The sequence below is a fragment of the Centroberyx gerrardi genome, chromosome 18 (genome assembly GCF_048128805.1).
Source record: "Centroberyx gerrardi isolate f3 chromosome 18, fCenGer3.hap1.cur.20231027, whole genome shotgun sequence".
Taxonomy (NCBI): Eukaryota; Metazoa; Chordata; class Actinopteri; order Beryciformes; family Berycidae; genus Centroberyx; species Centroberyx gerrardi.
In genome coordinates, this window is record NC_136014.1 from 22,768,172 (window position 1) to 22,784,438 (window position 16,267).

General features: G+C 43.8%; 1 protein-coding gene across 7 annotated transcripts in view; it reads left to right on the forward strand.

The window, feature by feature from the left end:
• Nucleotides 1-3,666: 3,666 nt before the first annotated feature.
• epha7 (eph receptor A7) overlaps nt 3,667-16,267 on the forward strand; it is a 66,019-nt gene continuing 53,418 nt past the window's right edge. For all 7 annotated transcript variants that reach the window (XM_071899252.2, XM_071899254.2, XM_078290102.1 and 4 more), the window contains exons 1-3: nt 3,667-3,822; nt 5,460-5,524; nt 6,295-6,964. In XM_071899252.2, coding sequence (XP_071755353.1) covers nt 3,729-3,822; nt 5,460-5,524; nt 6,295-6,964 — 829 coding nt within the window. In that variant the 5' untranslated portion in view covers nt 3,667-3,728. The remainder of the gene's footprint in view (nt 3,823-5,459; nt 5,525-6,294; nt 6,965-16,267) is intronic.

The window sequence follows — 16,267 nt, forward strand, 5'->3', positions numbered from 1 at the left end:
TCATGGTCGCTATTAAAGCTCTGGGTGGTGTTTTCCTCCAGGGCCTGACAGGCAGACTTCAGACTGCCCCCGCCCTGCCTGGATGCCAGGATCAGCCTGCAGCGTGCCCCACGAGCTGCGGAGCGGTTCTTCACTACTTACTCACACAGACAGAGAGGTGCAGCATGGGAACCAGACAGAAGTGCATACATGAGTAGTACTAACTTCTTTATACATCTCGGCAGTCATTGGGACTGTCTAGCTAAGACTTGTAATTCAAGCGCCGGAGGGAGGAAACACTGAGAAAGAGGAGCTTGTCGCTGCCTGCTGATGAGGACATTGCTTAAATGTTAGATACATACATACATACACACGTCAGAGGTGTGACTGAGTCAACTTCACTTGAGTCCCAAGTCAGTCTCAGGTCTTGAGGCACAAGTCTCAAGTCAAGTCTCAAGTCTAAATGTAGATTACCAAGTCAAGTCCAAGTCAAGTCCATGTCATTAATGTCAAGTCTCAAGTCTAAATGTAGAACACCAAGTCAAGTCAGAACAAATCAAGAGTCCAGTATCAATTTAATATCTTAAAGAAAACTAAATATCTAGGACTTTTCAGTGCAATATGGTTTTAATAGGATCAAAATCAGTTTCACCTTCAATAAATCCAATCATTCCATACAGAAAACGGAATTTAAATTCAGTCGTCTGGTGGAACAAATCTCATAACTTTCAATCTTTTGTCAAGACTTTAGAAATCTTATCAAGTCATCAAAGTACAAGTCAAAGTCAAGTCAAGTCTCAAGCAATTGAAATTGTGACTTGAGTCTGACTTGAGTCCAAATCATGTGACTGGTGTGTGTGTGTGTGTGTGTGTGTGTGTGTGTGTGTGTACTTATGTACATGTACATGCTGGTTTTCCCCCAGAATTGTAATCTTGTCATGGGGGAAAAGCCTCTGAAACAGCATTTACACCATTGTTAGACACAAAAACTCTCCATTGAAACCCATGAAATAGTTTAAGGTGGGAATGACATTGTTTAAGGGGGTTAGCATCTACTTATTAAGGCAGGGCGACCCACCTCCATTCAGTGGAAATGGAAACTCTGGTACATGCATGTGTGCGTGTGTGTGTGTGTAATGAATGGCTGCAGATGAGTGTAACTAGTCCCGCGTTGGCCGTAGATGGCGTCTAGTTGTGATTTTGGAGAGCCTCCTCTTGCCCAAATGAATGATGTCACACTGTCACTGATATCTGCACAACTGGGGGGTCCTCAAAAGCCTAAATGGGACCATTAAGTGTCTGTCAGTTCACAGTTTGCCTCAACACTCCACAGCGCGTCTTGTAGCGACAGCTGCATCTTCCGTCCAGCCACTCCCTCATCATTGTTGCCTGTTATGACAGACCGCCAATTGGACCTAAATTAGCTCGAAAAGGCTCCGCTTGCAGAGAGCCGGCGCATACGTGCATGACGCCACGCAAAATCAGGGTTTCACAGCTTTGACAGACTTCAAATGACCTTTTTTGCATGCCACACGCTATAGAGTTCTCTGTTACCGAACCAATTTGGTGAAGAGAGAGCAAGATGATACTAGCTTCATTACTGTCAGTGCCGAACATAATACCTCTAATGCTTAGTGTCACTTCCATATGAACACAGCATGAGGATAACAGGAATGCTTTAATTAGAGAACGCCATGGCAACAGTGAACATGTTTAGATTAGGTACGATGATAACAGGATGAAACAGACAGCCTGTAATTCAGCGAAATATCTCAAATTAGTGGACCGGTTAAGGCTATTGTTGGGATACGAGTCTTGACAGTGTGAAGTCCTTCTGCGCTAAACAGTAACAGTGAAGACGCACAAACCCTTGTTGTTGTTTCTTGTCCCTGATTTTAAGAAATGCATTCCAGGGAGGAGGGAGCCTTGAAACTCTAGGCCGGTGCCTGTCACAGGGGAAGCCAACGGTTGAGAGCGAATAACAAATACTTATGAATATTCAAGTATTGTTGATTGAAAACCTAAAAGGCAGCGCATAATGTATGTACTGTATCGCTGCGGTACGCCACAGTTCCACCAAACGCTGAGATCTCGCTTCTCACACTGTCTTCACTTTGATTGATCAAAGGCGGCTTGTTCATGTGGTAATGACAGATCACAAAAAATGGTTTATGATAAAGGTAACATTAAGCCAGATTAATTCAACAATAATTATGAATACAGTACAATGCAGAATTTAGTCATGTATCAAGGGCAAAAAGGATTAACAGTCATTTGCATAATAAACAGGCCAAACAAACAAACAAAAAAACAAAAAACAGAGGTAAATAAACCTTGAAGTGAGTCCTTGTCTGCCTCTGTCCATTTTTATGTACACAGTTTATTAATCAATATTTGCGGGCCATAATTACAGCTGTTTTGCTTGTTGGAAGGTAATGGAGATTAATTAGTGACCTGCAACAAATGCTGTATATGTAAAGGGATAATGAGCTCTGCTTTATGCTTTAATTTTTAAGTGATATGCCAAGTCATCTGAGAAAGTGGAAATTAACTTTACCCTCTTTAATTGTGTTTTTTGTTTATCTTGATTCACTGTTTAAGACCCCCAGCGGCTCGGTCTTTACGGTAAAAGTCTCTCAAGCAGCAACACAATAATGAATCAAGTCCTGTCGTCTCAATGGCCCGTCTCAGTGGGGCTTTCCCTTCCTTAAGGTGACCTTCTGAAGATAAACACGCCATTTAATGTCTTTCCATCAAATACAATGCCTGGCTTCGACATCAAAGGCAACCTCATCACTTATTAGAGTCCAGGAGCTGAATGAAGCCTTTTTTTTTTTTCTCTCCTTTTTCTTTTGTTTCGTACTGACGGTGAAATATCTCCACCTTCGGACTAATCTCATTCATGAATCAGTAATAAACATTATGAAGTGCGCTGTCATTAAAGCAATGCTGCAATGAAATGCACTGTCCATGACTGGGAAAGTACAGAGCTTTCGTTTGAAATAAACCATGTCAGTGACAATAATAAGAAAATAAGAAGATAATAAATAAGTTAGAAACATGCAAAAATATACTAACCTTTATCCAAATAACAAGTAAAGTGTGTTTTATTGAAAGTGGGCCTTGTGTTAAAAGTCATTACACTGACAAACAGAGTTGTGGGTTCTTGATCAAGTATTACAGAGAATGGATAAATCATCAAACAATGGTGAAAAAAATGGGAGAGTAAGAAAAACCAGCCATAAAACAAGCAAATGAAAAAAGTGGGAAAACTGAAGAGACAACTCATCATTTTTTTTTTTTTTTTTTTTGATGTGCTATTTCTACCAAGCTGAATCCAAAATCCTCTTGGCACAGACTATTGCAGTGTGTGTGTGTGTGTGTGTGTGTGTGTGTCTGTGTCTGTACTAAAGCATCCCTTGCCCTTTTCCTCAAGAAAACCAAAAAATGTCTAATCCAAGTTGTGACAACATTTTCTCCTCCTTGCGTTCGCATATAGCCGCCTCGACGCTCTCATTGGCCCTCGGGATTCGTGACGTGTATTTCCCCGGGGTCTGATTGGACAGTTCTGCTGCCAGTCATCTTGAGTGACATCACTTGTGCTCCAGTCTCCGCCCAGCAGCCGCCGACGCTATTTGAGTGGGGAACAGCGGATAGTTGTACATAGAGCCGGTTTAGTGTCGTCAATGGGAAGCACACGCAACGGTGGCAAAGCGAGTACGGTCTAGATTAAAATTTACGACTACACCATGGTTTCCACGTCGATTCCGTGTTTGTGGATTACATTTTGCCTTCATTTATGTTGTTATGTAGACACTGGGAAAGCACAGAATGCGAAGGAAGGTAAGTTATAAAGTTTTGACTCTCTCCCATCCCATCGCGTTTACTGACATGACATCCCCCGAAATTGAGCCAGTCGCCTTGAGATGTGTCCGGACCGAGCAGCGCGAGGGCTTTGCTGTATTTTCCGATTATTCAACTCTTCGTTTATGTCAAAAGTTTAAAAAAAACATGGATGGTTTTTTTTTTCATGACAAGCGCAATTACATGAAGCCAGTGTGCGGGGATGACAGTGCTGTCTACTCCTCCGCTGTTACAAGCGACCTCTCGGTGTTTTACGCACGGCAATTAAACGCTGTAGAATACGGATTACGCAGAAGTAAATGTTTGTATTTTATTCTAATGCAAATACGCGGACATTCTAACTAGCCTTCTTATTATAGATTTACAATCTATCGCGACTGACGAGGTAATATCAGCGGGTCGATCGTCCCAGGCTCGTTGGAGTAAGCCGTCTAAACCCAGTCGGAGGGTTATTTCTTCCAAAGTGGCCTCGTCTCGTCCTGTCTAGTCTATTTCTTGTAAGGAAAATACAGCAGATTGTTCTGATGCGAAGCCTTCTGCCAGCGGCGTTGAAGTTGCCCGAATCAGAGGCGCTAAAATACTGGAAAAGAGAAGAAATGCTCCCAGGATTTAAACAACTCCAAATGAACACGGGCAGGAAAATTGGCACGTTTAATTGATGAGATTGCAGTCGATAGTTAAATTAATGAAATTATATGGACTGTTTGCGTAAAAATCACACGGTATTGATTTTGATTACCACCAAAACTATAGCATAATAACCCAGCGCGGCATTCAACCTTCACTGGATTTAATTGCTGCTATGAATTGTAAAACCTGTGTTTATACTCGGGATTTCGTAGATGGGAAATTACCTCGATACCAGACAGTTTCCAATAAGATGGGGAGAGGAGCAATTTTGTCGGCGGTGCGTCCTGGCAGAATCCCTTCTCGGAGAGCAGTCTTATATTGAATATAGCTATAAATAACTTTGTTTTATTAAATTCCGCTGTGTTTGACGTTTTGCGCTCTCGCACGCTTCCAGATAGATAAAACAAGCGTCGTCCGAGTTTGATTAAAGACATTTCCCTGCGCAGATGACCGCCTAACGACCAAGCCACCAATTAGATGGTTTCAGGATTGTTTTATGGCCGATTCGAGCTTCAAATATTCCGCAACATAACCGCCTGTATGCGTCGGGAGGGAGACAGGTGCGCTCCTTTGACCTTAACGCAAGAACTTGCACCAGAAAGACTTTGAAATTAGTTTTAATAAATTGACTGCGTCGCCATACATAAGATAAACCCACAACAACTACTTTACAATGCGCCTAAATCCTATGCGTAATGAATTCCCCTCATATATAAAAATATTCTGACCGGTGTTTGGTGTATCCTGTGTTTGTAGTGTGTGTCTGTATTCATTCCTCACGCGCCGTGTCAGTGGTTATAAAGTGAACCTGCAGACACCAGGACCTGTCTGCTGTAGCATATAGGTTTATTGCATGTTTTGCTTTAGCTGCTGCTATAGAAATTAGGTCACGGGTATATGCGCTATAGATGTGTGGCCTATCAGTAATACGCAGCCCCAGTGCCCGGTGAGATTTAACCACCTGCCTCTTCGTCCCCTGTCACTAGTGATACTGCTGGACTCCAAGGCACAGCAGACAGAACTGGAGTGGATCTCCTATCCTCCCAATGGGGTAAGTCTGCAGAATCACCGCATCACTGGCACATGGATGAATTACCAATCTACTTTCTCCAGTTCTCTGATGTCCCACATCTGTGATATGAATAATAATATTTTTGGGTGGGAATTAAATATACATAGGGATCAGAGACACTCGCTGAGGTACCTTGCAGTGTATTCCTCAGTTCTCACAGACTTTTCTCTCTCAAATTTGCGAGAATAATAGATAAAGTACGTGAAAGGCTGCCTCAAAGCTCTAGCTTTTTTGACATTCAGTGCACAAAGGCCTTAAGCATCCCAGAATAGTTTGCCAACTTGCCCGCATGATTAAAATAGGCTTTGCCTCTTGAAACTTTCTAAGAAAAAATGTGAGCCGAAGCAGATGAATTCAACATAATCATCGTTTAAAGGCTCATGTATGTTTTTTTATGATTAAAATTCAACTAACATTAATGGTTAACATATTTGCTGCATCACATTTTTATAATCTCCCCTCATTCTGTGCTTTATATTGCGCACACAGCACTACATTTCTCACCAATGTCTGAAATCAGTAGAATTGCCCCAAAAAATGTTCATGGATTATTCTTAATGTCACACTTATACACCTTTGTCACATTTATTACACTGTAATTATCTCTAGTTTAGGCTTCATTGCCAATCATTAAACATCTTTATGTCTGTCTCATTTTGATGGCTTTACTCCAACTCACATTTTATTATCAGTTAATTTCATTTCAAGAAGTTGTTCCTTAATGGACTAAATGTGTCTTGTTCTTTCAGTGGGAAGAGATCAGCGGGTTGGATGAAAACTATACCCCCATTCGCACATACCAGGTTTGCCAGGTCATGGAGCCCAATCAGAATAACTGGCTTCGGACTAACTGGATAGAGAAGGGCGATGCCCAGAGGATTTTTGTGGAACTGAAGTTCACCTTGAGGGATTGTAACAGTCTACCCGGTGTGGTGGGGACTTGCAAGGAGACGTTCAACTTGTATTACCAGGAAACCGATTCGGAGGTTGGCAGGAATTTACGAGAGAGCCAGTACGTGAAAATTGACACAATCGCAGCAGATGAAAGCTTCACCCAGGGCGACCTGGGTGAGAGGAAGATGAAGCTGAATACTGAAGTGCGCATAATTGGCCCTCTGTCCAGGCGGGGCTTTTACCTGGCCTTCCAGGATGTAGGGGCGTGTATCGCCCTGGTCTCTGTCAAAGTTTATTACAAGAAGTGTTGGTCTATCATTGAGAACCTGGCCACGTTCCCAGACACGGTGACGGGATCAGAGTTCTCGTCGCTGGTCGAGGTCGAGGGCACGTGTGTGAGCGACGCCGAGGAGGAGGCCGACAACTCTCCCAAGATGCACTGCAGCGCCGAAGGAGAATGGCTGGTGCCCATTGGGAAATGTATATGCAAAGCAGGATTTCATCAGAAGGGAGATGCATGTGAACGTGAGTTGTTGCACTTTTATTCGCCTTCATCACAAACTCCAATTTTGATCATGTCATAGTATAACAGTTTATTCTATTAGTAATTACATTTAGCCATTAGCAAATTCCAGAGTTGTTTCCTGTCGAATTAACTTTTAGAAATCAGTCAGGGGCATCCTGAATTTCACACAAGAAAAGGCAAGCCAAGAAAAACAAGCAATAAACTGGGGAGTATTTGTGTTTTGATTATGCAAAGCAGGTAAATGACAATTTAGGCAAAGCTGAATAGTTTTGTTGGCAAATGGGATTAAACTAGCTGATTTGACAGCAGTAAAGATGGATAAAGTATTGAGGCCAGACATCCTCAATGTAATAATTGGAATCCATGTTAATTGTTTGATTATCAGGCTCTTAATTTATAGCCGTGATTCTGTTGACACTGGGATTAAATAATAACTTACTCTTCAGTTTAGCTCCGTGCTCCTCAGCTTGAGCACTTCTCTCTCCTGCTGGCAGCGAGCCAAGACAATCACTTGCAGAATACACAGGTCTAGAGGAAGTCCAGCCAATCTTTCAGTATCTCTCTGCCCCGGCCAAATGACCCTGACAGAGAAGGAAAACAAATAGCCGCCATACTGTGGCATTTAGGCCTCAGGATATTTATGAAGGAGCCTAACAGGAAGCGCAATTACAGCCTCGGTGGATTCGGATTCTTGTGTCGCTGCGGCGCATGATCTGCAGGATCGTGCCACGGCAATTAACAATAAAATGTTTTCTGTCACTCTAATTGCTCAAAGGATTACTTTCAGTGGCCACCTGACTTGAAAGATAAAAATCACTATGGATTAAAAGGGGGCGACTTAGGTCACAGACCTTAAGTGCCCTGCCTTGTCAGCCTGGCTTTTTTTTTTTGCAAAGTGGGCAACCTCAATCTAAGCAGCTTATGAGGAGCACCGACCAGTAATAATTGAACGGAATGCGTCTAAGAACAAATTAGTGACCCTGGCAGACAAGCTTTTATGCCATGCTGTCATCCATTAGGGACCCCACTGAGGGAGGTGTGTTAATGAAATATATTAGGCCATGTAATTTAGAGGAACGCAGCCTGCCTCAAGTTATGCTATGTCTTAATGTTAAGAGGGTATGGCTGGTTCAACCCCATGGAGTTCCTTTTTTATTGCTCTTGTTATTTTAGTATGCATAGATGGAAGATACAGTTGTGCCCTTAGGTGAAAAAAAGCCGGTGATTTATTTCCACCGGGAAAACAAAGCAACATAATAGGCAATAGGCTTTGCACTTCAAAGTAATTTAAGCTACCTGCTCCTTTCCTTATTATTGTGTTCAGAGCCTTCAATGTTCTCAGAACAGAAGGCTGTTGCATCCCTGTATTAATTAATCGATTCAATTGTCAACTAAAACAAATACCTGTAGATATAGGCAGTTGCACAGTGAGCTTACCGTTTGAGTATAATGCCTGAAAACAGTTCCTTAGTGTGTATGTGGATCAATTTCCAGTCTTGACACTGCACCTTTATGAGTTTTATCTCCACTGAGGCATGGGAGGCCTTTGTATTAAGGGGTAGTTAATCTAAATAAAATGAGAATCACGGTGCACCATCAGCAGTTCTTCTAGCGGCTCTACTGACATTAAATTGTCCATTCAGTAGTTTCCCCAGAACAAATCTAAAAGCTATTCAAACTATTTCTATCAGCTGAATACCAGCGCAATAAGTCCAAGTGGCTGTGACCGATAAAAAATGTGAGATCCTGCCTCTTGGACCTTGGACTAGCTTTTCTTGGCTCTGTGAAAGTACAGCTTCTTTCGGTTGAGTTGATTTCTCTGACGGTGCCTCGTCTTGATGCTGCACCTTCACTAAAAGATAGTCCTGAACTGTCCTATTTTCAGTATCTGCAGGATCCTATGATTATAACATGGCCGCCTAGTGAAATATTAAGCAGGGGTGTGGGGGTGGGGGAGGGGGGTGCAGGTGGAGCAAGTGAGTTGAGCTGTCAGTCATGTCATTTGAGGAGCCCCCTCTGTGGATGCAAAGGCCTCCTCCAAAACGTGTTGTGATCCACTCATTCATCACCGTCAGCGAAGAGGGACCGCTTGTCTTTCACTCCTCTCCCTCCCCGTCTCTGTCTCTCTTTAACTCTTTGTGTGGCAATCTGTGGCAGTAAATGTCACTCTTCTTCTTCTCCCCCGCCGCCCCGCTCACTGGCCTCAGTGTAATGGGTGTTGAAAAAGGCCAGTTGAAGTGTCCCGCAGCCTGCACAGGGTTCATTTTGCGAGGCGCTTCGTGGTGTTAAAATAGTGCCCATTCATTCGCTGGTCCTGTTTAGCGGTGGCTACTCGTTGCAATGGAGCCACTGAGTCGTTTAGAGAGAGAGGGCCCTTGTGGACAGACATTGGTGTCTTTGTTTTGCTCAATCCCGGGAATGTCTGTTGTCCAATTTTGACACATCGCATCATTGTGGTACTAAGTAACTACTGCCTGAGAAATAATTAACCGTTGACCCTAACTTTTTTTTTTTACTCCAGAAGGCAGAGGCCTGTATCTGGGGTAAACAGATAAAACATGCCTTATCTTACCGCTATCGCTACATGCTAACAAGAGAATTAATGAGAGGATACAGCATCCTGTAGACGCTGGCACCATCCATCTCGGCTGTCAGGGAGTCGGGACAGAAGTTAGTCGGAGACTGATTGATGATCGCGCCCCCGAGGGACGGGCCTAGCAGTCGGGGTCTGACCGCAGCAGCCAAGGTGTATGGAAGCCACCAGGCGGCCCGGGCAGGAAAGGCTGCACTTAGCATTTCAAATGAAGCCAGGAAGCCAAGAGTCAGGAGGTCCTCATGCATCTTGACGCTCCCCTGATTGATAAGGTGTGAATTTAATACACCAAATGGCTGTCTTTTACAACCGCTACCAGAGCTTAATTATGCAAATGACGGCTGCACGCGGAATCCACAGGAGACCAAAATGGACCTAAATCACTCAAGATTGAAATAATTTGGTGATGGATGGTAGCTTGTCTTGTCACTGCCAGTGTCTGCTTCCTGTGAATAGTAGCATTCTTCCACAGCCCAGGGCTTTTCCTCCTTGTTGTTTGGCCTGGCAGGTAGCAGTCACACACACAGATGTGGTGTTCTATGCTCAGGATGTTCCTACCAATATGGCTGACAGTCCCCCCTTGTCTTAAAATTGATCACTTTGAGGAGGATTTCGAGATAGACAGTGTACAGCCTCATACAAGAGATCGGCAAAGCTTTGTGTATAATTTGGGTGATTGGGAAAAACAAACTGCTTGATATCGAATTGACAAAAACTCAGATATAAACACACACATTCACGCTCTCTCACTGAATTATGTTCATGCTGGTGTATACCTTCTGTGTTGTAGAGCACTCTTTGATTTTAACACAAATCTTTGGGAGGAAAGAGCAGGTTTTCTTGCTGCTGAGCCACCCTAAGCACATTTTAAGCCCTGCTCTCCCTGCTATGGATGTAAGTGGGGGGAAAAAGTGTGAAGTTATGTAATAAGTTATTGATTTTCCTCTTAAAGGAAGATTGAAGCACAGAGCCAGCGGTCTGAAGCCTCCCAGAGGGGCAGCTCCACCGACAACACGGCCCTCCCTGCTGCCTCTTAAGGTGGCAAGACCCCCGGCCCAGTCACATATCACTTTCACCCCCCATGCCACAGGGACACAGCACTAAACACCAGAGACATTGTCTTCTGACATGGAGTTCGCCTGTCTGATCACATCCCTCTCAACCAGTCAGCAGGCAAGCAATTACAAAAAAGACATCTGTGCCACAGTTTGGATAGCTAAAAAGGGCAAAGCTTAGAATTGCAAGAGGTATGGAAGCGGGATCGATGGTGATGTCTGAACCTGTTAGTGCAAGTGGAGATGAGGGCCGGCGCTCCGCGGGGAGGGCTCTTTTGTCATGCAGAGAGAGGGGGCCGGAGAGGTGACTCTTCTGGCGATCAGGGGTCAACTGCTGCGATCATCCATCTTCCGTCCTGACAGTGTCCTGTCAGCCGGGCCGCTCACGTTACTAAGCACAACAGGCAGGCCTCCATTGTGGGGCCGTGCCCGTCTGCAGCCATGTGTAAATGAAGTTAATATTCACTGACCTTATGCATAGCCAAATGTGGACCCCGGTGTCACCTTGGAAATAACACTATCTGACACAAAGTCACAAAGGTCTCCCTTTCGGGGGTTAACAAAGTCTCCTACCAACATATCGCACCATATGCCTTTGTTTGCGTGAGAATGAGGAATGTTTACTTGCATTCTGTCTATTCACGCGACGTAACGCAGGGCCTCAAATTTGGACTGGCGGGTCAGATTCCAAGACCTGTTTACTGATGACTGATAGCTCTCATGCTTTTTTTTTTTTTTTTTCCTGTTGACTTGAAATAACATCAAGCAAGAAGAGCCATTAGATGGCTGGCATTTGTAAGATAACGCCATGAGATGTGTTTTTGATGCTGAACTACTGCCTTCTAATAGTGTTTTCTGAACAAGGTGTGTGCCCCTACAACTGTTGAGTGGATTAGGCTTTACCATCAACTGCTTTAAATTCATATATGCATGAGTCAGTTCCCGTAGCTTATGAAGACAGGTGAGGGAGAAACCTATTACCAGTGACCAGACACCGGCCGTCTGTTGTCCTTCTCAGGCGCATTTCTCTATGCTTAGGTTGTGTGTTTTAGCCCCGTTTTTGATCCGTCTTTATCTCCATATGATATCTATAAAATTGAAAACCAGTCGGAGCAAATAATTAGTCATGACAGGACTTTTGTTTCTTTGCCTTTGCCCCATGTTTGAGCTAAGCGTATGAATCAGTGCGGTTCAATTTATGAATATGACTTTGAGGCAAATATTTAACAAGCCGACCGACTGTGGAAATGAGCCTCCCAGTGAAGGTTTTTTTTGTATGGAAAATGAAGCATTTGTATTTAATTTGACGTGTTGACAGGCCAGTCGGCTCCCACAGAAAGCCCGCCTGGCACCAGCCGAAGCAAGTCCTCTTTGTATCCAGGGAAACGTCTTATTTTTTCTTTTACTTCTCATTTGGAAGTGGTAGTGTATATTTAAAAGGGACATTGGATATGGAATTAAAATGAATACTGTTTATTATAGATCGCCAAATCACGATTTCAAACATTTTGTGTTCTTTGCATCCTCTAAGGAAAGAACTATGGTTTGGTTTGTACTAATGAGAAGCAGAATAAACTCTCTTTTCTCATAACAAGGGGTTAGACGGAGTAAACGCACCGCAGAGGAATATAGCGATATATTGTTGTGAGGAAGACAATGAGAAGGTCTACGCTGAGTTATTACCCCGGCAGAATCTTAAGTCTTATGTGGATTTTGCAATTAAAAAACACTCTCAACACTCTCAGCCTTCTGACCCAAACCCAATAATTTGACCTTTTTGCGTAAGTTTGCGTAATTATCATGATTGTTGTGATTGTGAATGTGTCACTGACAGGAGAGTTGGGTGCTGTCTGTTGATCGTCACTTCACAAATCCACCCTAAACTCCCAGATGATGTGACGTCTATCTATCTTCTAAAATCAACAGCAAATGGTAACGTTTTGGTGTCAGTCCGTCAGAGACAAAAAGCAAGATCTTCTCTACGAACGTTCAACAATCATACAGGGAGAAATCCATAATAGTAGAAGAGGCCGAGACCCAAATTTCTCCATCGACAGTGGCCTCAATAGACCAGAATGCAGCTTCCACCTTTTTGGATCTGTTCTCAGCAGCGTAAATACAACTGAAATACAACTCCCTCTTTGATGGCTGTTTTCTTTTTGTAATTTGAACAACCGGGCACGGCATTGTTCTCCCTCCGCTCACTTTTTTTTTTTTTTTCCAACTGGAAAAACTTACTACGCTATCACGATTGCTATCGCTCTCTCCACCCGCAGGAACACAGCATATAGATCCCCCCTTTCTCTGGGGATTTGTCGAAAGTCATTCTGGGAAATGTAGGACATCACTAACTGAGGTAGAAGCAGACGAGGCGGCGAGAAGGAAAGTGGGGACAACAGGAAAGTAAATTACAACACTTCATCACAAAATAACTCCTGGAATGCGTCCTGAGCGTCATAAATTGATGATGAATTGTCCTTTAAGAGCAGCCCGGATCTGCACCAGCACTCGTGGGCATCTGAGGGCAAAGCGGCGGCTTTGTGTGTCGGGAGGCCACAGGGGCCGGGCCGCTGTAGGGACTAGCGGCTGGTTTGACATTGTTCCATGCCTTTCTGTCACAGCAGTGGGACCAGGGGGGATTGGGACGGGGGGTGGGGGCTGGGTCAGGAGGGTTGGTAGGCATTGGCACAATTCAGAGATAATGCTTAGTTGCTGACTGGGGACATTTTCAGTGCTGATTTCGCTCCGGCTGCGGGGGGGGCTTTGGATCGGTCAGACCTTTGGACCCCCTGCTTTTATCCCCAGAAAAGCAGAGGCTCGTCTCTTCTGTGGAGTCTTTTAGCCGAGCTCCTTTTAGAGCTGACCACCTCCTCCATTAAAGGTAGCCGCCTGGCTGGCCTTAAGGGCCCTCGCTCCCGTTGCCATGTGAGTTAAATGAACTAAACAAAAGACGATTAGGCAGGGACATTTTCCATGTCACTGAGAATCCATTTCAAAAAGCTCACACCGCATGATAAATTAAAGAAGTGGAGGCCTCTTAGGAAGAAGACATACTTTGTGCGGATACAAGATACAGTTCCTGCTCAGGCAGAGCGAGAGGCTATAAATGCACTGATGTAATGGATTTAATCTTAAAATGCCCTTCATTTTCCACCCCCAAATCCATGCAGTAAATCAGCCAGCGAGCTGAAAGAGGAAACAGGTGTTCAAGTTTGTTGTTTATAATTTGTATTGCTGTCAGCAGCGGCTCTAATGCGGCTGAAACAGTTGTCTTTTTGGAGGGAGATCATATTATTTTCATATTTTCTCCTGCTTGTTTCGCTCATAGCCTCAGCAGATGACCTCGGCTTCGTAGTTTTTAGCACTTTTCTCCGGATCCTGAGTTTTGACATTGTGATAATGGGGAGCAAGGCTAAAGTTAGTTGCTTCATAGAGAGGATAACAAGCTGAAGCAAACAAAAATATGATGGTCAAGAGGCAGTATTCTCACTTGCAGTATAATTACACAGATATTATAATTCCCTGCCAATGCAAGTTCAATTGACTCATTTTGAAACATGAAAAGGAAGGAAAAAAGTTTGACTTGGGCCTGATGATGTGTTAATTATTTTGCTAATAAATTCCAAATTGGCCTACTTTTAGGACAAACTAAAAGTACTTGACTGGCTGTAGCATTAGTTATAGCTTCCTAGCATTCGCATTAGCTATAATTTTAGTATAAGTTAATCAGTAGCTGGCTTTGATCTTTGCTCAGTACAACCAAGCAGGCACTTCCTTTGGGTTTTCCCTGCTTAGAGGGCAAAGCTGCGTGCCCTCCAACACTGTGTAAGGGAATGCTAATCTTCTCTTTGTTTCTCATGGAAAGCTACTTATCTCCCGCTAAGCACAGGTACCTCCGATGAATGGGCTGGTTGTCTGTATGTGTGGAGTGCAGCACCAGGCAGACAGAGCCATTCCAAGTATGTGTGGGTGGGGCGGAGGGAGAATCCGGCACAATATGACATCGGATTCTTTAACCATTTAAACTGATGTTTCATAGGCTCCTTTAATCTGACTTCTCTTTTCCCTCGCTTCCTCATTGTAGCCGCGTTCTCGCTTCCTCTTCATCGGCAGCCCGCAGGAGGTGTAGGTGTTTGAAATGAGCTTGTTTGGAGGGGTTTGACATTGAAACTCTATCTCTGTCCCGCGAAGAGATTTCCAGCAGGGCCTCAGTTCTTTCCTCTTCTTTGTGTGTTCTGCCACTGTTTCCAGGAGCTGGGTAGGCGCCTCGCCTCTCTTAGGTGGGAGATTAACATGTCTGCGGGCAAAAACCCAGCTGTTCAGCTTCTCTTGCTTTATTGAAAGAAAAAGGAGATTTAGAGCTGTGCAGCGGGCTACGTTAGATGGAGAGGAATTCTAAAAAAACACCTGCTGCTTCCTGTGTTACTGTGATCACTCAGACCCAAGCAAAACATGTTTGAATATGGTATTTGAATAGATAAAGGAATAATAATTCTTTGCCATAATAAACATTTCAGCAAAGACGCTGTTTTATCATCCTGCTGATGTGCAGCAAGAATATCAGCAGCAGTTTAGATGAATCAGAGGTAGCTTGTGTCGTCTGATAAACATACATAGTATGATAAAACGTCAGCAAGCACTGCAGTGAGCTAAATACATAAATCATGTATTCCTTTAAGGTGTACAGCCACATCACCTGCAAGATAAAATAAATTCAGCAGTCCTTTTGTTTTTTCAAGTATTAGAAATATATTCAGCCACGATTTCGCCCAGGTCCGCCTGCGTTGCTGTGAAATTACTCACAAGATATACTGCCTCCTACATTGCAGTGGAAAATACCACAGGCTTTAGTCCATAAAAGAGATGCCGCTATAGTTCAGCGTGCATAAAATGCCAGTAAACAGAGCTTGATGGATGTCCACATGCAGGCCTACTATTTATTGAGGCAAGAACATAAGTCACATCTAATCAGAGCAACACACGTACCCTTTAGGCTACATTAATGCATTAGAAATCAGCTCTGTGAGAGCTATTGACATCCTTCTCCAGTCATAACGCGTGGTCATGGTCCTAATCGTATGCCCCGAAAGTAAAACCAAAAAACATAAACCCAGAGTGGGATTTTTAAATAGCATTTCATGGTTGTCTGAACATCTAGCTAGACACAGGGCATTTTGAAATTGCTGACTGAGAACGTTTATGGCGGTATTAACATTGAGTTGCAGAGTAATAGAATTGATCAAACAACAAGTTGGAGGGAGAAAATGCGGTAGGTTTTCACAGCTATGCATCTAGGCCAGCTCAGCACTGGATGTCAAAATCAAGCAGATAGAGGAAAAGACACCGGGGGAAAACATTCTCATTGAAAACCACAGACGACAGGCTTCCCATCGTACCGCCGCTGTGTTTATAGTTGATATTTATAAAGACATTTCCCTATCGGAGCGGCAGCGGCCACGGCCGCGGCGACTGTTTAAGGAAAGCAATGGTGTTTTTGAAATAAGAAAATAAACTGTTTCCTTTATCGCGCTTGACCCGTTCCACCTGGCATTCATCAGCGGCGGGGCCTGCATGTTGGTCCTGTCGGCTGCTCTCTCCCTCTGCCTCTTTTATCACTCTAATGGGGTGCTATCTCCAGGCTGCTCTCCCCGGGT